Raw genomic sequence first — 21,893 nt, forward strand, 5'->3', positions numbered from 1 at the left:
GACGCGGCTGTGCGGGGCAAAGGCAGTCGGGGGCGGGGCGGCGCGGAGGGGGCGGGGCGGCGCGGAGGCCAGGACGGCGACCGCGGCGGGCTGGGAGGCCGGCCCAGAGCACTGCGGCGAGCGACCCCCGAGTCCCACTCCGGCAGCCCCGGCGCCCCCACCACGCGCCCGCCATGCCCGAGCAGCTCAGCGTCGCAGAGTTCCTGGCCGTCACTGCAGAGGACCTCAGCTCCCCGGCCGGGGCTGCCGCCTTCGCCGCCAAGATGCCCCGGTACCGCGGGGCAGCACTAGCGCGGGAGGAGGTGAGGGGGCCGAGGCGGGAGGGGTCTGGGGTCTCGGCAGGGCTTCGCCTTGACCTTCACAGGCGTGACCGGAACTGCGATGGCTCTCCTTACCGCGCCCCAGAAACCTTCCCCCTCCCTAGAGCTGTGAGAACAGAGTGCATCTCAAACATCTGCGTCCTCACCGTCGAGTGTTTGGGGGAGGGCCCGAGGGACCATTTGGGGGTCCTCGAGGTCACCTCGACGACAGACTTCACAGGTCGAGCGACATACCCCCAGTGCTCTTCGTGACCTGCCGCGCCGTCGCTTGTGGGTTTGCTCAGCGCCTCACTGAATCTGTTTGGGTTTTCATCTTTGGAGCCCCACAAGTTCGTCCCCCAAGTCACTCTCCTGCGAAGCAGACCTTCCAGCCTCAGTCCTGAACTTAACTTCTCCCTGTGAGCAGTGAGGCGCCCTCCCCCAGACTGCTGGTTCTGAGATTTGGCCGGTGTTTGTGGAATGAATGCGAATGAGAAGGCGCCAGGAGCCGGGGTTCACCTTGGCCAGGCTGTTCACAAGCTTACAGTCTCCTTCCCCTCCCCTCTCCTCTTTGTCTTTTCCAGAAATGCATCCCAGGCCTTTTCTCTGGCCCTTGCAGGCTGCCCCACCCCGTTCCCCTGCTCATTGGAGTTAGTTCCTTTTCTTCAGACCCGCTGCACTTTCCCTGGCCTCCTCTGCAGGAATATTCTAGGGCAGACACCCTGAGGCTTTGGGCCAAAGGAGAATAATGTGTTTTTGCAGCTCCCTATCAGAAGATGCCCTGAATTGGGGTGGCATTTTGGACCTCAACAGCAGCTCTCACCTTCCATCCTTCACCATAAGAATATTGAGCACCTACTGTGTGGTAGATACAAAGATTTATAGTTCATAATACCCTGGGCCAATGTCTTAGGAAATCCCTTCTCCTCTCCCCAGCAGTCTGAACCCCCATCCCACAGTCTGTGTGTATCACTTGGTAAGGGTGATAGAGGACTGTGGAAAGATCACCCACTTTGGGGAAGGCAGACCTGTGTTCAAATTTTGGCTCTGCAGTTTGCCAGCCGTGTGAGCTTGGGCACGTGACCTGATCTGTTTGTGCCCACTTTTGGCATCTATAAAGTGGGGATAATAATGTTTACCTCACAGGACTATGGTATTACATGAGGCCATGATGTAAGGCATGCATTTTGATTAGTGGAATGATTATGGGGTTAATTGACAGACCTCTTTAGATAGGGACTGGGTCTCTTTTGTCCTCATTTCTCTCACAGAGCCTAGCCTAGTGCTTTGCATATAGTGGGGGTACATGTTTTAATTAAAATAAGAAGCTTTGGCTTCCTTCCTTGGGCAGAACCAGTAGCTTAGAGTCCACCGCCTATGAATGTAGATTGTATTTTACTGGAGGCTCACAGGGAAACTGCCTCAGAGCCTCATCCTGAGGAGAGAGAGCTTCCTGAGGTTTGTCTTCATCTTGTGACCTGGAAGAGGTCAGTACGATCAGCATCCTTCGGGTTTTCACAGTTCACACTCTTCTCTGGGTTGCTCATTAAAATGTTAGAGCAGGATCAGGAGAAAGGGCTGTACTGTGAACCCTTCTCCAGGGACAGAAATGCCCATTTATGCCCGTGCATCTGGCCTTGCCTGGCTTCCTGTGTGTAAGCACTTGTGTGTGCCTGGGGGAGAGAGCCCTTAGGATGGATCTGGAGGCCACAGCAGACTCCCGTCAGGGCTCAGCTTTACCCCAGGTGAGGCCAGACAAAACCCAGTCTCCTTTGCCTTTGGGACTTTAGTTTGGTGCGCGCAAAGGTTCATTTTTGCAATAGAAAGGTTTCTGACACCCAAATACAGTTTTTCTCTTCAGCATTTCAGTGCCTCAAAAGTTAGAATCTGACCTTTGGATTGGACTTTCCTGAGGTTTCCTGTTTGGCTTTGCATTTGTGTTTATATTTACATGTAGTTTGATGCTGTCATTACCCCGATCTCAGTTCTGGGCATGACTAACCCCCAGGCTTGAAGCTCCATTTGGCAGAATCAAAATTTGACTGATTCTCAAAGCAAGTATTCCAGTCCCAGCTGGTTTCCTGGGAGTAACTAGGGACTCTGTCCTGGGACTTGAAGTCTTTTTTTGCAGTCCTGCTAGGAAGGACCTTGGGCAGGTTACAGGAAGCTAGAATGTCAGTGCTGAGGGACCCTTTAAGGTAGAGATCACCTAGGAACTCTCTCATTTAAGATGTGAAAACTGATGTCCAGAGAGTGCTACAGACTTATCTAAGCTCCCACAGCTGGGTAGTGGAAGAACTGGCATTTCTACCCAAATGTTCTAACCCCTGGTCCTATTCTCTTTCCTTCTAAAGTCCCAATGTAATTTCTCTGAACCTTAGTTATTTCACCCTTAAAATTTCACCTTCCTTGCTTACCTCTCTGGGTTGTTAAATGTTTTTTGTTTTTAATGAAAAGCTGCTCAGATGTGAGGGAGTATTACGACAGATGATCATTCTGTCAACGGTCTTCTTCCTGTCCTGGGCCCCTTTACATCCATCATCTCATTGATATTCACAATAACACAGGTGAAAATGGGCCCAGGGAAGCTAAGGCAGTTGCATTGTGCCACATAATGTCTTAGTCTGACTTTAAGGCCTGTGCTATGTCAGTTCTCCATGCCATTTCTCTGCTAGGCACCAAGGACATAAAGATGCTGCTCAGCTTTGCTGGCTGGTTGGGGAGATGTAGCCTGTCTTAGCGAGATAAGTGGAACCCCAGGAGTCTGTCCAGGGTATACAGAGAAGGTATGGTTAGTGCTATAAGAGGCCAGTGGAGCGAGGGAGAGAGAGAGCAGTGAGGACTGGTGCAGTCAGGGAGAGCTTCCTGGAGGATGTGACACTTCTAGATGGGTCTCGAAGGATGCAAGAACTCCATTAAGTGGAGAGGACAAGTGAGTGAATTTGGAGACAGATGGGAAGAAAGCATATTCAGGAACCAAGTAAGCCACTGTGACAGTGCTGACAATTCATGCTATATCATGTGTCTCAAACTACTAGTGAACTTAAATCTCCCAGTGGGCCTTGGATGAAGCAGTCCACCACAAACAGGGGATCTTCAAAGGCTTGTGTTTTATATATATTTTTTGAGATTTAATGAAGTTTTAATTGAACAAAAGACATACTAATTTTTAATTAAAAATTTAAAATACATAACAGAAAAGACTAAAGTCACCTCTGACCATGTCTCACGATTCCTGTACTCTCCCCAGAGGTAACTGCTATGGAAATGTGCATGCTTCCCAATATCTGTCCTCAGAGAAAATGTATTATCAATAAAGGGGTGGTGGTTAAGAGGAGTGTTTGCCTAAGTCGGTATCATGTCTTATAATGCATAGTTTTAAGTTTCACTGGAGTCAAATTTATCTTTTCCTTTGTGACTTTAGTGTTTTTGAATCTTATTTTAGAAAGGATTTCATTCTTAATTCTTAATATTCTTGTGAATTTTCCATTCTGCTTCATCATGTGTTGATGTTTGTTTTACCAAAATAATAACATTTTTATTTTGCAAAAAATAATAAAAATTATGTAATCTTAGAGATTTTTTTTTTTGTCTGCAAGAAACAGAAACCCTCTAAAGCTTATGTTGAAGGGAAATTTGTTTTAAGGATCTAGAGGTGCCTCATGGGACTGAAGAATAGTAGTTCAAAGTAGACCTCACTCGGGCCTCACCAGGGCCTCATTTGAATCTGGGAAATCATCAGGAACAAAGGCAGCTGCTTCCTCATTCCCGCTGTCTCTTGCCTCTTGTTTCTTTCCGCACAGCTAAACAGTGCTTTTGCTCACTTGTCATCACACAGGCCCCAAAGGGCATCACACAGTCTTCTGGGGAAATCAGGCATCTTCAGCCCCCACATTCACGTGACCTCACTGGTCCAGCATCTAAAGACAACCAAGCCAGTCTTGCGTCCAAGTTCCTGGCAGAGAGGTTGATGGCCCAGCCCAGCTTCTGGATTGGTTCCAGAAGCTGGGTCCCCACCCCTGGTTTCATCAGCAGAGGTCATGGAGGGATTAACTCAGGCAGGGAAACATGGCCACAGAGACCTACATTGTGGAAGGGGACACTTCTTGGAGAAAAGGAGCAGGGCCTGGAAAGTCCCCACCCGCACCCCCATGTGTCCATGGCCATTTCTCTTCATTTGGCACAATCTAGGCTCCAGGGAGAGGCACTGTGTTCATCCTGTTTTGTGCCTCTGGTTATTCAGGTGTAAAGGAACCCCAGTTTGGAAAGCTCAGGTGTAGTGGAATTAAAAAGATGGATTGGAGAGCTCAGGGGGTACAGCATGACTTGGAGGGCCTTGAATGTCATTTAGGCATTTGGGCTTTTTGCTGGACAGTGGAGACCAGTGTAGCACATGTTATCTAAGGAGTGGATGAGGCCGGCCCTGCCGAGGGACACAGTGGCCAGCATCATGCACGGGAACCGCTCCATGCCAGGCCCTGTGTTAGGCACTGGGTAGACACATTGCTTGTTAAAGAGACGCAGTCCCTGCTCTACTGAGCTTACAGTCTTCTGGGGAAGACAGGCAGTAAACAGGTAAACAAACAAGTTAGCAATTACACGTGTAATAAATGTCATGAAGGCTCATTCTCCCTGTCCAGGCCTGCCTTGAGGTTTGGTCCTGGGTCCTCATCTCTTGGCATGCTAGCCTCTCTCCCCAGGCAATCTCATCCACACCCATGGGTTCAGTCCTCTTCCATCTTCAGGTGACTCACACATTTGTACCTTTAGCCCAGACCCTCATGTCCAACTGCTCACTCAGCTCTTTCATTTGGACATCTCAATGTGTCCAAAGCTACATTCATGGTTCCCCCCCACCCCAGGCTGGCCATTCTGGTGTTCCCTTCTCAGAGAGTGGTCCCTCCCTCTCTTCTGGTAAGCAAGCCAGAAGCTCCACATGCACCCTTCCTCACCAAGGCTCATCAGTGTTACCTTCTAAACATCTCTGCTGTCCATCTACTTCTCTACATCGCTACCCTAGTCCACATCACCGTCACCTCTCCCCTGGAACACTGCACTGGCCTCCTAACTTGTCTTTCCACATTTACTCTATAGCTCAGTTCCCCCTAATAGCACCGTGTGTCTCTCTCCTTTGCAGCCCACATCCTAGATAAATTTTACATTTATTTGCATAATTACTTTATTAAAATCTGATTTCTCACTAGATTTTGACTTCCATGAGAAAATAACCTATCTCACCATTTTATCCCTAGTATTTACCACAGCACCATAGTAGGAGCTCGGAAAATATCAATGGGAGTAACAAAAAAAGAAAAGAAGAAACCTGGAAAGGAGCATTAATAGAGAATAATGGTGTGAGGGTGCTCCAGTTGGAGGGCACATCTTAGGCAAAGGCCCTGAGTCAGTAAAGAACCTAAAGTATTTGTGACACTGAAAGGAGGCCAGAGGAGCAGAAGCATAGCGATGGCAAATGGAAAAGTGACAACAGATGAGTTTGGGAAGGTTAGGCTGGAGCCAGATCGTATTCAGGTTTGTAGGCCCTGGTGGCAAGTTTGGATTTTATTTATTTTGCAGGCAAGCAACATGATCCAATTTATATTTTAGGACAGTCATATCAGCTGCTGTGTGGAGACGAGATTGGAGGGGGCAGGAGAGGACCCAAGGAGGCTGTTGGCAGTTGTCCATGGAAGAGACGATGGTGCTGTGGGTAGGGCCGTGGTTGGTGGAGAAGTGGACAGATTCTAGAAGTATTTTATAAGTAGTAGCATCAAGATTTGTTGATGGAGTGCACGTGGGGAGTGGTCAAGAATGGTTCCCAAATTCCTAATGGAAGAATGCCAGTGCCCCTTCCTAGGGAGGGGGCATCTGGGAGAGGAACAGGTTTAGAGGAGAGTCAAGAATTCTGTTTCTACATCTTACAGGTCTTTTTTTTTTTTTCTTTTTTTTTTGCGGTACGCGGGCCTCTCACTGTCGCGGCCTCTCCCGTCGCGGAGCACAGGCTCCGGACGCGCAGGCTCAGCGGCCATGGCTCACGGGCCTAGCAGCTCCGCGGCATGTGGGATCTTCCCGGACCGGGGCACGAACCCGCGTCCCCTGCATCGGCAGGCGGACTCTCAACCACTGCGCCACCAGGGAAGCCCGATCTTACAGGGATCTGCCCGGACCGGGGCACGAACCCGCGTCCCCTGCATCGGCAGGCGGACTCTCAACCACTGCGCCACCAGGGAAGCCCGATCTTACAGGTCTTTGAGACATACAAGTGGAGTGGTCAGGAAGACATTTAGATATATGAGTTTGGAGGTCAAAGGAGTGGGTGGGCTGGAGATACACATTTGAGAGTTGTCAACATTGAGATAGTGGGTTTCAAACTCGGATCTGTGTAAGAATCACCTGGCATCATTCCCAGAGAGTCCGATTCAGTAGCTGTTTCTTACTTAGGCTTCTTACTGCAAGTAACAGAAACCAACCTGAGCCGATTTAGACAGAAGGGGAGTTCACTGAAAGGGAATATTCAGTAGTTCACAGGATTTCTGGGAAGCTAGAGAACTGGGGCGAGGCAGCAGGGGGGATCTCAGCCAAAATCACTCCACTGAGCCAGTCTGGCGAGGACACTGCTGCCTCGCACTAAATGCCACGGCATATACCACCACTGTCCCCTGGGGACTGGGCACCTTCACTGCTGTTGCCATCAGTATAAGAATGATCTTCCACTCTCTCTGCTCCTGATTCAAAGTCTGTAGTGAGTGCCTCTGATTGGCCAAGGCTAGCTCATACTTACCTGTACCCTAGCTGCAAATGAGTGTGGGAAAGCATGAATTTGGTCTCGTCAGCTTTTGTAGGAGGCAAGCTCTGCTGAAACTTGTGCAGCAAGTAGTTTCCCAGATGTAGGAGAGAGGTTCAGATACCAGTCTGGCAAAAATGACAAATGTCTGGGACTGCCATGGTGGCACAGTGGTTAAGAACCTGCCTGTCAATGCAGGGGACACGGGTTCAAGCCCTGGTCCGGGAAGATCCCACATGCTGCGGAGCAACTAAGCCCGTGCGCCACAACTACTGAGCCTGTGCTCTAGAGCCTGCAAGCCACAACTACTGAAGCCCACGCACCTAGAGGCCGTGCTCCGCAACAAGAAAAGCCACCGCAATGAGAAGCCCACGCACCGCAACGAAGAGTAGCCCCGGGCTTCCCTGGTGGCACAGTGGTTGAGAGTCCGCCTGCCGGTGCAGGGGGCACGGGTTCGTGCCCCGGTCCAGGAAGATCCCACATGCCGCAGAGCAGCTGGGCCCGTGAGCCATGGCCGCTGAGCCTGCGCGTCCGGAGCCTGTGCTCCGCAACGGGAGAGGCCGCAACAGTAAGAGGACCGCATACTGCAAAAAAAAAAAAAAAAAAAAAAGAGTAGCCCCTACTCACCGCAACTAGAGAAAAGCCCACGTTCAACAACGAAGACCCAATGCAGCCAAAGATAAATAATTAATTTTAAAAAACGACAAATGTCCTTGGCCGGTTCACCAGCCTGCAGGAGGGTGTCCGAGAATCTGCATCTTAACCAGCACCACCAAGAGTTGCTCATGCAGGTGGTCCATGAACCACATAATGTGTATAGTGCATTAGCTGGTTTTAAAGAAGTGGGAGTGGATAAAATCACCCAAGGAAAGGAATGAAGAGGACCTGGGCCCAAGCTCTGGGGAGCTCAGGATCGAGAGATTAGGATGGGAAGAGTAGTTAATGAAGGAGACTGAGAAGGAACTGCCAATGAGGAAGGAAGGAAATCAAGAGAGGACCGTGCCTCAGAAGCCAGGGGAGGAATGTTTTGATGAGGGAGCCATGCTCAGCTTTGTCGGATGCTGCCTAGATGTCCAGAGGTCACATAAGAAAATGACAGAGACACAACCCCTGACGTCGGCAACACGGAGGTCCTTGATGACCTTGAGAACTGATTTAGGGGGAAAAAAACCCAGATTTAGTGCTATTTTCCCTTCCACGCTGGCCTGGACTGGATTTGAGGAGGAGGCAGGTGAGAATTATTCCTGAGAAGGGAAGTAGAGACATGGGATGGTGGCCAGGGACCTGGGCCAAGAGGGTTTTCCAGGCCAGACTTAGAACCCAGCTCCATCTGAGCCCAGCCTCTTCCCACTCCAGGCTGCCTCTGCACAAGGACACAGGGTCCTGCTGGAGTGTCAGCCTCAAGCCCAGTCTCACAAAGGTTCCTCACCTCCTCCAAATGGCTGTCTTTGAGCCCGACTTCCTTGCCTGGTATTCAGCTGTTTCTGGCCACCGAGGTGGCATATTTGGGGACAGAAACTGGAGCTTTAGGTCAGAGCAGAAGGAAAATGCTTTCCTCAAAAGCAATTCAGTAGTATAGTCCTCAGACATCTTTGCTAGAAAGTCCCTTTGATGGGCCCAGAGTACATGAAGGCAGTGAAGCCCACGGAGGCACAATGAGATCTCCAGAGTCTGGGGCAGGGCCCTGGGCCCCCTTTGTCCTGGGTACTTTGTGAGTGGGCATCACTGGGGTCAGAGAGTGGGCCTCACTGTGCAGGGTACAGGAGGCTGAGCTGGGAACAGCTGCTAAAGGTTTTCTAACTGGGCTGGGTTTTGACCTTGACCGAGCTTTTAAGAACTTCAGATGCTGTTGGCTCCATGCAGACCTACAAATCAGAATCTCCCAGGGGTGAGGCCTGGGCAAGGGAACAGTTAGAAGGTTCCCAGGCAACTCTGATGAGCATTCAGAGGGAAAACTATTGTGGTGAGCTACTGCATGCCCCCTTAAGGTTAGTTATTCATTAAACACTATTTATTGAACACCTGCTGTATACCGAGGCGAGATGGTAGGTTCTGAGGGGATGGAGATGACAGGACAAGGTCCGCATCTGGGAAGAAAGACTCGTGCCCATGAAAAGATGATTGACAGCCCACAGCATAGAGGGGGGGTGGCTGAGATCTGTGGAGACTGTCCCGTAAGTGAAGTCAGGCAGACCTGGGTTTGAATTCCTATTGGTTGTGTGACCTCAGGCACATGACTTGAATTTTCTGAACCTCGGTTTCCCCATCTGCAAATCAGGGTGATAATCACTATCTTATGAGGTTGTTTGAGGGGATTACATATAAAGCATCTAGCATCTACCTGGCGCATAACAGATATTTAATTTTTTAAAATTCCCTTTTACTTAAAACACAAGTACACCTGCATATAGGATGGTTAAATAGATTAGGAACCACAGAGAAAAGGGGAAGATAATTGCAACAGGGATGAGGTAATTACTGTGAGTAAGCACTAAAATTGTGCAGTCCTGGCACCAGAGCAAAAAGAGAAATCTGTGTACCTTGTGGGTGTCTGGGAATGAATAGCTGAGCCTAGGTCTGGACAAGGCAGGTTCTCCCCTCTGCTCTGCCCTTTGCTCTCTCCTGTCTCCCATCCATTCATTTCTTCATCAAACATTCGTTGAGAGCCTACCCCATTCTCAGTCTTGGCTACACATTACAATCCCCTGGGTTGCTTTTAGGTAGATTTTTTTTAAATAGAGAAAAAATTCATATTACATAAAATGTACCATTCTAAAGTGTACAGTTCGGCAGTCTTTATTCACAGTATTGTGCAGTGATTACCACTAATTCTAGAACATTTCCATCAGCCCAAAAAGAAATACTGTGCTCATTAGAAGTCACTCCCGGGCTTCCCTGGTGGCGCAGTGGTTGAGAGTCCGCCTGCCAATGCAGGGGGCACGGGTTCGTGCCCTGGTCTGGGAGGATCCCACATGCCGCGGGGCGGCTGGGCCCGTGAGCCATGGCCGCTGAGCCTAAGCGTCCGGAGCCTATGCTCCGCAATGGGAGAGGTCACAACAGTGAGAGGCCCGTGTACTGCAAAAAGAAGAAAAAAAAAGAAGTCACTCCCCCAGCCTCTGGCAACTTTCAGTCTCTGTGGATTTGCCTATACTGGACATTTCATGTCAATGGAATCCTACAATATGTGGACTTTTGTGTCTGGCTTCTTTCAGTTAGCATAATGTTTTCAAGTTTCTTCCAAATCGTCTGGATTGCTTTTAAAGCAATAAAAATAGGAATAGCAAACACACTAGGCAGTGTTGTAGGCATTTCCCATATACATTTTAACTCATGTAATCCCCATCAAAGGCACAGAGAGATGAAATAACCCAGTAAACAGGATTGCCAAAGAACATACAGGATGTTCATGCAAGGTATGGGACATGCTTATACTAAAAATTATTCATTGATTATCTGAAATTCAAATATAACTGCGTGTCCTGTATTTATTTTTGATAAATTGGGCAACTCTGCTAGCAGTAAGTGGCAGAGCCAGGATTTGGACCTGGGCAGTTCAAAGCACACTTGAGTGCCTTACCTCTCACGCCTCTTCTTCCTCCCCAGGGACTCTGACTTAACAGGTCTGAAGTGAGGCTCTGGAACCCTTATTTTTTTAAGCACCCCAGGTGATTCCCCTGGCAGCCTGGGGATGTGTCGCAGGGCCTGGGAATACAGAGATGTCTGCTGGGCAGGATGGCTATCATGCAGCCCTCCCTGTATACCTGGCACTGGGCTAGGTACTTAAATGTCCGATCACATTCAGTCTCATGAGATAAGTGCTATTATTATCCCATTTGACAGATACGAAAATGGAGGCTCAGAGAAACTAAGTCACTTTCCCCAGTTCACACAACTAAGAGTATTAGAAGTAGAATTTGGACCTCAGAACAGTGTGATGTCCTGAATTCTTAACCCCTGCTGCCTTTTCTGTGTTCCCACAGGGCCTTGCTAGTATCTATTCATTCATTTACTCACTCATTCATTCCACATTTACTGCTACTCATGTGCCAGGCCCTGTGCTGGGTGCTGTGGCTATAAAGGCAAATGAGCCAATCCTTGCCCTTTTAGCATTTTCAGCGCCATAGAGAGTCAGACGTGGTAAATAAGGGCCACGAATGCTCTGATAGAAGGCTGTAGTGGGCACAGGGTGGCATAAAGTCAGTTTTGTTGTGATGGGGAGGGGGTGCCCTGTAAGCTGAGAAGGGAAAGATGGAGTGTTTACTAGGCAGAATGGGAAAAAGGCTTTCCTGGCAGAGGTCTAGCGGCTGGAAACAGCGTGACACGTTGAGGAAACTGCAGAGTTGGGGAGGACTGGAGTTTAAGGCAGCGGTCCCCAACCCGTTTGGCACCAGGGACCGGTTTTGTGGAAGACAGTTTTTCCATGGATGGGGGGATTGGTTCAGGCAGTAATGCGAGCGACGGGGAGCGTTGGGGAGCGACGGGGAGCGGCAGATGAAGCCTCGCTGGCTCTCCCGCCGCCCACCTCCTGCTGTGCGGCCCGGTTCCTAACAGGCCGAGGACCGGTTCCGGTCTGCGGTCCAGGGGTTGGGGACCCCTGGTTTAAGGGATTCATGATGACTATCGAGTTGGGGCAGGGAGATATTCATCCAGGCCAACAAGGAAACCCAGAGGATGGGTGGCGTGGGGCCCTCTGCTGCTGTGTCCAGGAGGGCAGGCAGGTTCTCCCGAGGGTTGGGTGGAATTCAGGGCTTGGGGCCAGGGGTCAGATGGGAATCTTCAACGATCCTCCTGCAGAGTTCTTGGTCTCTTAGCTCATCACCGCCCAGCAGTCTCCCGAGGAAAATCCCAGCCAGGAAACCTGGGGTTTGTGGAGGCCTCAGCACTCGCAGAGGGTGCGGCTCCCTTCCTGCAACCCCTCTTCCTCCCCGCTTCCCACCATGCTGCAAGGGGCAGCTGCTGAGGCTGAGCTGGCAGGGCTGGCTGAGTTCCCGGGCTGGGGAGACGGCTTCAGGGGCCCAACTGAAGGGGCGCACAGCCCGCCACAGGCTCCAGCAGCGCAGGAAGGAAAACAGCGAGAGACTGAGGGATCCTGAAATAATAAATGTCAGAGCTGGCAGGAGCCTTCCACGTCACCGCCCAACCCCTCGTTCCAGACAGGGAGTCGGCCCAGGGAGGGAAGGAGACTGCTCAAGGTCACACCAGGGGCCAGGGCCGACCCGGGATGGCCCCAGGTCCTGCTGCAGGCCTTGCAGTGTAGCTTCTCCTGACTGTCCCAGCCTGGACTCTTGGGGGCTGGGGCTGGGGGCTTATCCAGATGAAAACCCTTTGGAGACTTTTGCTCCTGCTGGTGGCTGAGGTTGGGGCAGTCTTGCAGGATATGATTAACCCCGCCTCTGAGTCCCAGAGCTTTGACCTGGAAGGGTCATGTCTGTCAGCTCTAAATTGTATAGGTGGGGAAATGGAGGCACAGACGGAGGAAGGAACTTGCTCAGAGGGATACAGAGGGCCTAATGGCAGAGGCAAGCCTAAAATTCAGTGCCTCCCCTCCCTTCCCCCAAAGTATTTCTGCATTGCTTCTGAAGATGCCTGACTTCCACCGTTAGAAAAAATATGACCTAATTTAATCTTCACAGTGATCCTTACAGAGATAAGTGGAGCTCAGAGAGCTGTGATAGTGAGAGAAGGCTCTGGAGGCAGAAGGCTCTACACTTCCTAGAGCTACTGACATGCCTCTGAGCCAGTTGCCTCCCCTCCCCCAGTCTCAGTTTTCTCATCTGTAAAATGGGGAAGATATTAACTACCTCACAGGAATAAACAAGGTAACAAAAATAAAACGAGCACTTAGCAAGTGGGGTGGCGGTTGGATTCATGTAATCAGATCAGCCTGGGAGCTTGGAATCCGAGTGTCTCCTGTTGGCCATCTGCTTTGAGCTGGGCTGGGCTGTGCTCTCCATCACCCAGTCGAGCCTGGGGTTCAGGGCTGCACCCCCTTTCTCCCACTTGGCCTGGGTCTGCAGATGAGCCCCAGAGTCAGTCTTTCTACCACAAGAATTTTTTTGGCCACACCACGCGGCTGGCAGGATCTTAGCTCCCTGACCAGGGAACAAACTTGTGCCCCCTGCAGCAGAAGTGTGGAGTCCTAACCACTGGACCGCTGGGGAAGTCCCATCTACCATGAGAATTTATTGAATCACTCCTCTCTTGTTCAGAACCCTGCAGGAGCTCATCACCTGTGGGATAAAACCTAGAGTTTTGGGTTAAAAGCATGGATTCTGGAGCCTGACACCCTGGGCTGGAGCCTAGGTGCTACCACTTATCAGCTCTGTGAGCTGGACAGATGTCATACCCTGGGCCTCAGGTTCCTCATCTGTAAAACCTCCTGGGGTTGTTGACAGGATTTGGTGAAATAATGCGAAGTCTGTCAGGTGCTTAGAAGAAGCCTGGCATGTGGCCGTGATGTAAAATCATCCCCTCGCCTCTCATGAGGAACGTGGACTCCCAGAGGGTCATTTGGGGCCCTGCTTAGCCTGAGGCCTCTCTGCTCACCACTTGCTCACTGGCCCTGGTAGGTGCCTGCCCCATAAGCTCCGGGCTGCTCCCCGAATGTGCTGACACTCCTACCCGGGGACTTTACCGAGGTGCCTCTCTCCTCTTAGAGTCACCTTCCCTGTCCTACTTTGCTCCACCAGTGTCTGCTCATTTTTCAAGGCTCTGGTGAAGCATCACTTCATCCCAGGGTGGGATGGGCGCTCCTGGTCTGTGCCCCCCACAGGCTTCTCTTCTGCTGCAGCCTCACCCAGGCCTCCTCAGCCCTTGGCAAGCATATCCTTGTCTGTGTTCTGTCTTCCCCACTGGGCTGTGAGCACCTTGAGGGCAGGGCCCAGCCTGACCTCCCTCTCTTCCCAGCACCTTCACAGCCAGGCAAGGTACAGCCAGACACTCAGTATGTGTGGACGAGCCCCTACTGTGTGCCAGTGACTCTGTTGGAGACCTTGCCCCAGCCCCTCCCTCTACCCCACTGGGTGGAGAGGGGCAGGCTTGCAGATTTGAGGTTCCAGGGGAGATGCTTGTTCAGGGAGTGGAGCTGAGCTGAGATTGCCTGGAGGAGGGATGCTAGCGAATACTTCCCAGTCCCACCCTTGCCCCTCCTTGCTGGCCACCCACGAAGGGCCCTGTGGGGCTCCCTGCTTTCTTTTGATCTGCTGATTGGGCAGGTGGGTGAGCAAAAGCAAACTTTGAGCATGATGTGAACAGGACAGCTCACGTTTGCAAGGGCTACAAACTTAGCCAGTCCTTATTGATTCGATTCCCAGTGGGAGGTGCCTGAAACAGCACTGACTATCATTCCCATTTTGCAGATGCGGACCCTGGGGCCCAGAGACTGGAGAGATTGCAGACTTGCTCAGGGTCTTGGTATTGGGTCCAGAATAGAACCCCAGTCTCCTCTCTCTACATCCTGTGCTCTTTCTGCTACGTGCCCTCTTTGGAATTAGGCAACAGAGCTTGTGCACCTTCCTTTAGCCAGCATGTCAGCCTTAAGCCCTTCCTGTTTGCCCCTCAAGGACCCTCCCGCCTGGCCCTTGCCCTCCTTTGCCTCTCCCAGGCCGACTTCTCCAAACCCCACTCTCTCCCATCCCATTCCTCTTATCAAAAGCTGTGCCCAGACAGCTGTCCATTGAAAGGGGCCCCGCTCATATACTAAGGTGTCAAGGGGTTTCAGGTTACAGTGCAGTGGTCCTCAACTTTTCTAAACATAGGAACCCCCTGTCTTCTTTCATTAACTTCACGTTGTAGAAATTTTCAAACACTAAAGTAGACTCACCCAGATTCAACAACTATTATTTTGCCAATTTTATGTTTTCATCTACTAGCCCTCATTTTTTCTTGTGGAGAATTTGGTATATTCACAGAAAACAGAACAAAACGATGAACCTCCAGTTGCTCATAACCCAGTCCTGCCCCGTGCCCATCCCAACCTGCTTCCCCAGCTCTCATCTTGTTTTGAAGCAAATCCCAAACGTCATATTGTTTCAGCCTTAAATATTTCAATACATAGCTCTAAACAGTAAGGACTTCTTTTTTTGCTTACATAACTAAAATGGGATGCCATTCTTGTACCCCGAAACATTAATAATAATCCCTAAATCATCAACTATCCAGTTTTCAAATTTCCAGTTGCCTCATAATTATCCTAACTTCTTTTACAGTTTATTTTTTAAAAAGCAGGATTCAAGTGAAGTCCATTTGTTGATGGGTGTTTTCAGGCTCCTAAGATTCCCCCTCCATCATTTTTGGTTTCGTTTTTTGTAGTCCACAGGAAAACCAACCAGTGGCTTATTCTGTAGTTTCACATCATCTGATTGTGTTCACTGTTGCATTCCCCAGGTGCGGTTTAACGAGTTTCTCCATCTTCTGCACTTTCTGTAAATAAATCAGCAGTTAGAAATGAAAAGCCCCAGGGTTTTCTGTGCATTTTTTTGTCATTTCATTAAATATTTGAAGTGTAACTTGGTCTGCTTATTAAAATATTATATTTTATTTTTCACAGTTAACATGTAGTACATATAATTTCATCTTCTCTTGGACATCAAAGATCAAAGGAGCCAGGATTCTGCCACCTCACAGAAGGACCCCCTTTCTTAAAAATTTATCTTATTCAAGTATAGTCGATTTACAGTGTTGTGTCAATTTCTGCTGTATAGCAAAGTGATTCAGTTATACGTATCTATCTATCTATCTATCTATCTATCTATCTATATATATATATATATAGAGAGAGAGAGAGAGAGAGATACACACACATAATCTTTTTCATATTGTTTTCCATTATGGTTTATCACAAGATACTGAATAGTTCCCTGTGCTATACAGTAGGACCTTGTTGTTTATCCATTGTATATATAACTGTTTGCATCTGCTAACCCCAAACTCCCAGTCCATCCCTCCTTCACCTCTCCCCTTGGCAAACACAAGTCTGTTCTCTATGACAGAAGGAACCCTTTTTAATGTCAAGGTTTCACTGACCTTTCCTTTACACTTTTAGTATTGATTGATTGATTGGTTGATTGATTAAGAAATATGGAAAAGGACAAAAAGCTACCATGAATTCAAAAATACATTTAAAGATTTGTGTCTTATTGATCATAACAGCTGCATTCATATTTGGAATGTGTTCATACTAATTTGTGAGACTTTTTTATTGGTCTGTAGTGCTTACTATATAAATGTGCCTTCATAGGGCCATGGTAGTAACTCCTTGGATTTCCAGGGCCTGGGGCCCACAGACTGGGAATAAACAAGGGAGTAGAGTCCAACAGTTAGAGTCCAACTGTCCCAGGTCTATCTCAGCCACTTCCTGGCTGTGTGAGCTCAGGCAACTTTCTTTACTTCTCTGAGCCTCACTAACTCATCAGCCAGATGGGAATAAAAGCAATGACTGTCTTATCAGGATGCTACGAGTCTTAAAAGGTGGATGCCAAATTACAAACTGTAAAGCCCTGTGCAAGTTTTGAATTGTATTCTTTCCTTAGTTTGTTTGCATTTCCTATGAGACCTGGGGCAAGAAACTCATCTGAGCTTTTGTTTTGCAGTCTGTAAAACAAGGAGGTAATGTTAGATTATCTCCAATATTCTGTGATTTAGTCTCTCAAGGGACAACATCATGGTCCAAAACAAACCTAGAAACTGGTTTTCCTCTCCTGTGCGAACTATACTTTAATTGGTAGAGGCTACCTGAAGAGCTACCTCAGCAGAATGACGGAACAAAACCAGAGTCAGTGGGAAAAATACTGTGACTGATTAATGATGGCTCCAATGGTCATGGGATGCCACAAAAGGGGTGCCTATGCCCCATATTATAATAGTCCAAAGGAGTGAATGTCTAATGGTGAAATTTAATCTGCAGCTCTCAAGGCCTTAGCTTTAGCAGCTCTGCCCCCTGGGCTGGGTCGCCATGGTTACCACAGCCGGCTCTGAGAAATCACAGGAATGAAGAATGGCTCCTATTGATGAATCCTGACCCGGGAAGGGGGCATGCAGAAGGCCCTTCCAAGCAAGGCAGCTGGGCATGGTCCTAGTGCTGCCATCTATGATCTTTTGCCTGCAGAGAGCAAGAGCACTGTGTGTGTGTGTGTGTGTGTGTGTGTGTGTGTGTGTGTGTGTGTGTGTGTGTGTGTGGGGGGTGGGGGGGCACAAAGGGCAGTATCACCAACTGGAATTCAGACTTTGTCTAGGCCTAGCCAGGCAAGGCTGCCCGAAGGACTCCAGTTGGTTTTCCAAGTTCAGACATGTCCCTGGTACTCTGAGTTTCACCTGCCTTTGCCCAGTGCCTGCCCAGGCTCTTGCATGGACTCTTAGCTTTGAGAGAAATCTAAATGGCCATCACTACTAATCCAAAATATGGTGCCTGAATCATGCTCTACCACCTGAAGTCCCTAAATACTTCAAGGTCACTCCCTCCAGGGTCACTTATTCTTGCTTAGGAACTTCCTCCTGTGTTTGAGCTGAAATCTGTTTCTGTGTCTCTATTTCTACCTCTCAGTCCTGGAAATCCTCCTCAGGGCCAACTTCAATAAATCTGTTTTCTCTCTAGTAGGACAGCCCTTGGAGTATTTGCAGTTGAGGCCCTGACACTGCTGTCAACTTCCTTTTTTTTGGACAGGTCTCCCTCTGTCCCTCCCTCCTCCCTTACTGTGTGAGGGGATGTTGAGGGGATATGGTAGAGATGGTGGAGCTGAAATTCAGGCTCAGAGGCAGATCCAGTCCCAGGGTCAAAGAAGCTGTGTCCCTTAACCTCTGTGGGGCAGCTTGGTGTTATGGAAAGAACATTGGCCCTGGATTTGACCAGACCTGGGTCTAAATTATGACTCTGCCACTGTTCAGCATTATGTGACCTGGACATACTTAGACGTGTTCCTTCCCCTGATAGCTTCATCTATAAAAATGCAGATGGTGATGCCTGTCTCAAACGGAGGCTGGGAGGGTGACAAGTAAGAGTCTGGCCCAGAGCCCTTACTCAGGCATTCAGGACATGTAACATCTTGCACTCTGTGTCTGCCCAGTGACAGAGCTTTCACTGCAGTCCCTCTGTACCTGTGGTTCCCACATCTTGCTGAGCAGCGTCATGAGGGTGGGGGGAGGTATCTTTAATTAGCTCAAGGAAAGTTGAGAAATTCCTAAATCAAATTCCATTTAATTTTGCAATGGATAACATCATTAGCAATCAAATAATAATGTTCTAAGCACTTTACCTATGTGAGTTCATGTAATCTCCCCAACAACCCTATATAGTAGAAACTATTATCATCCTCATTTCGTGAATGGGGAAATTGAGGCACAGAGAGGTCACATAGCAAATACCAAAATGGAGCTAGAATTCAAAACCAGGTAGTTTGGGGCCAGCGTCATACTTTTAGCAATGATGAGTTACTGCATCTCTGAAAGGTGGAATTAGACCAGTGATCCCCAAACTGGAGCATGCGTCGCAATCACCTGGAGGGCTCGTTGAAACACAAATCTCTGGGCCCCACCTCCAGATTTTCTGATTCAGCTGAAGAATCTGCATTTCTAACACATTCCCAGGTGAAGCTGTTGCTGCTGACCCTACTTTGAGAATCACTGACTACTGGGAATTAAAAGGACTCCCTGAGTCCAGAGGCTGATTTGGGGGTTTTGTTAACCTATCCAGTCACAGGCACAAGGAATGAGGGCTGATCTCATACAGAGGCAGAAAACAAATCACAGTAAAAATCATACTCATGTTTTCCAAATGCCCCAAGCCTTGGCACCATGCTGTTATGTCTGTGATCTAAGCCTCACACTAACTCTGTGAGTTAAGTGGAGAATGGATTTTTTTCCCCATGTGATATTATCTTTCTCCCGTTTTAAAGAAGGGGAGGTTTAGAGATCTGGCTGGACTACTATCACCCAGGGAGATAGTTTTCGGGAGACTGGGGCTAGAATTGTAGGTTGGGACTCATCGTGCTATGGTTGCCTCATTACTGGAGTTCTAAAAACCTCTGCCTTTCTCCAAATCCCTTCCCATCCCCAGGCTTTGGTCTGAATTTTCTCCTTAAAACGGTATTTCTTTAGCTTAAATTTTTGCCCCCTTGTATCATAGAGGGTAGGTGTTATCAGTCGTTTATACCCCAGTTTGAATGATTTTCAAATATTTTCTTGAGAAAAGTGTGATTAGAATTCCCCCCTCTTTGTTTCCCCTTCGGACACTTTGTGTTTATATGTCTGTGAGCCTTTTGAAGGAAGGGACCATAAAATAGGCACCAGGAGATGCTTGTTGAAATGAATGAATGAATGAATGAATGATCCTCTCCATGCCCATCCTTCCCAGAGCGAGCCTCCCTCCTCTAGCATTTCTACCATTTAAACCTAGTACTCCCCCACACCACGTCACAGCACAGCCTCTTAGTCCAGTGCTCACAGCCAAGCACCACAGCTTAAAGCTTTCCCTGTTCCCCCTAAGCAGACACATCTCTGCTTTCCCTGGGCTCTGAGGTACCTTGTCCGTCTTCCATTATAACCCTAATCACATTGCATTATAAATATCTATTTACTTGGCTCGCTCTTCCCTTAAATGGTGGTGTCCCTAAGAGCTGAGATTGTGTCTCTTATGCAGGATGTGAACACATAGCAGGCACTCAACTAGTTGAATGAATGAATGAATAGCTGTGTGAACCTTGGTGGCTAAGAGCAGTAGGGGCAGGAATGGTATCTTGCCAGGAAGCCATTTCCTGATACATTTCTGACAAGGGCATCAAGGGACAGTTTGTGGGTGATTAGGATGACTTGCCTGCCAGTACCAGTAAGAGCTAGGTTCAGCTACAAGTGACAGAATACCTAGCATAACAGTGGCTCAAATAAGATAGACATTTACTTTTCTTTCATATAAAAGACGTCTACAGATAAGTAGTCCAGAGCTGATAGGGTGGCTCCACATTCACCAGGGACAAGGCTACTACTTTGTTGCTCCACCTTCCATAACATGTGGCTTCTACCTCATGGTCCAAGATGGCTGCCTGAGCTCTAGGCATCACAAATGCATTCTAGATAGGAGAAAAGTATGACAGGACACCCCTCCCTTCCTTTTTTTTCTTTTATTTTCTTTATTAATTTTTTTTCTTTATTTTTGGAGCAGTTTTAGGTTCACAGCAAAATTGAGTGGAAAGTATAGAGAGTTCCCAAACACCCCTGGCCCTACACAGGCACAGCCTCCCCTACTATTACCATCCCACACCAGCATGGTACATTTGTTATAATCAGTGAACCTACACTGACACAGCATTATCACCCATAGTCCATAGTTTACATTAAGGTTCACTCTTTTTTATTTATTTATTTATTTATTTTGGGCTGCATTGGGTCTTCATTGCTTTCTCTATTTGTGGCAAGCAGGGGCTACTCTTCATTGCGGTGTGCCACCTTCTCGTTGTGATGGCTTTTCTTGTTGCAGAGCACAGGCTCTAGGCACACGGGCTTCAGTAGTTGTGGCACGTGGGCTCAGTAGATGTGGCTCGCAGGCTCAGTAGCTGTGGCACATGGGCTTAGTGGCTCCACAGCATGTGGGATCTTCCTGGACCATGGATTCAACCCGTGTCCCCTGCATTGGCAGGCAGATTCTTAACCACTGCTCCACCAAGGAAGTCCCTTAAGGTTCACTCTTGGTGTTATACATTCTATGAGTTTTGACAACTGTATAGTGACATGTATCCACTATCCTGGTATCATACAGAATAGTTTCACTGCCTAAAACTCCTTTGTGCTCCACCTATTCATCCCTCCCTTCCCCCAACTCTTGGCAACCACTGATTTTTTAGTTTCCATAGCTCTGCCTTTTCCAGAATGTCATATAGTTGGAATCCTACAGTCTGTAGCCTTTTCAGATTGGCTTCTTTCACTTAGTAATATGCATTTCAGTTTCCTTCATGTCTTTTGTGGCTTGATAGCTCACTTCTTTTTAGCACTAAATAATAGCACATTGTCTTCCAAGTTTTGGCAGTTATGAATAAAGTTGCTATAAACAATCCATGTGTAAGTCTTTATGTGGAAATAAGTTTCAACTCATTTGGTAAATACCAAGGAGAACAGTTGCTGGATCATATGGTAAATGTATGTTTAGTTTTGTAGGAAACTGCAAAACTGGATTCCAAAGTGGCTGTGCCCTTTTGCATTCCCACCAGTAATGTATGAGAGTTCCTGTTGTTCCACATCTTCACCAGCATTTGGTGTTGTCAGTGTTTTGGGTTTTGGTCATCCTAATAGGTGTGTAATCCCTCCCTTCCTTTTTTTTTTATAAATCCATTTATTTTATTTATTTATCTTTGGCTGCGTTGGGTCCTCGTTGCTGCGCGCGGGCCTCTCATTGCGGTGGCCTCTCATTGCAGAGTATGGGCTTCAGTAGTTGTGGCTCGCGGGCTCCAGAGGCAGGCTCAGCAGCTGTGGTGCACGGGCTCAGTTGTTCCTCTGCACACGGGATCCTCCTGGACCAGGGCTCGAGCCCGCGTCCCCTGCACTGGCAGGCAAACGACTGCGCCACCAGGAAAGCCCCCTCCCTTCCTTTCAAAACTACTTTCTGGAAGCTAACAAATGATATATCCATTACATACCATTGGTTAGAACTGTCACATGACCACATTTAGCTGCAAATTAGGCTGGGAAATGTAGTCTTTTTTTTTTTTTTTGGCTGGGTTGGGTCTTCGTTGCTGCATGCGGGCTTTCTCTAGTTGCCGCGAGCGGGGGCTACTCTTCGTTGCAGTGCGCGGGCTTCTCATTGCGGTGGCTTTTCTTTCTGTGGGGGCCCG

At 48.5% G+C, this 21,893-nt stretch overlaps 1 protein-coding gene across 3 annotated transcripts in view; it reads left to right on the forward strand.

Moving 5' to 3' along the window:
- Nucleotides 1-48: 48 nt before the first annotated feature.
- The window catches only part of ASAP3 (ArfGAP with SH3 domain, ankyrin repeat and PH domain 3), a 47,033-nt gene continuing 25,188 nt past the window's right edge, over nucleotides 49-21,893 (forward strand). For 2 of the 3 annotated variants that reach the window (XM_007459181.1, XM_007459183.1), the window contains exon 1: nucleotides 174-302. In XM_007459181.1, the coding sequence (XP_007459243.1) occupies nucleotides 174-302 (129 nt within the window). Of the gene's footprint in view, nucleotides 303-21,893 lie in introns of all 3 variants that reach the window. The other variant, XM_007459182.1, reaches the window with a different exon arrangement.

Source organism: Lipotes vexillifer, unplaced genomic scaffold (assembly GCF_000442215.2).
Source record: "Lipotes vexillifer unplaced genomic scaffold, Lipotes_vexillifer_v1.1 scaffold496, whole genome shotgun sequence".
Lineage (NCBI taxonomy): Eukaryota > Metazoa > Chordata > Mammalia > Artiodactyla > Lipotidae > Lipotes > Lipotes vexillifer.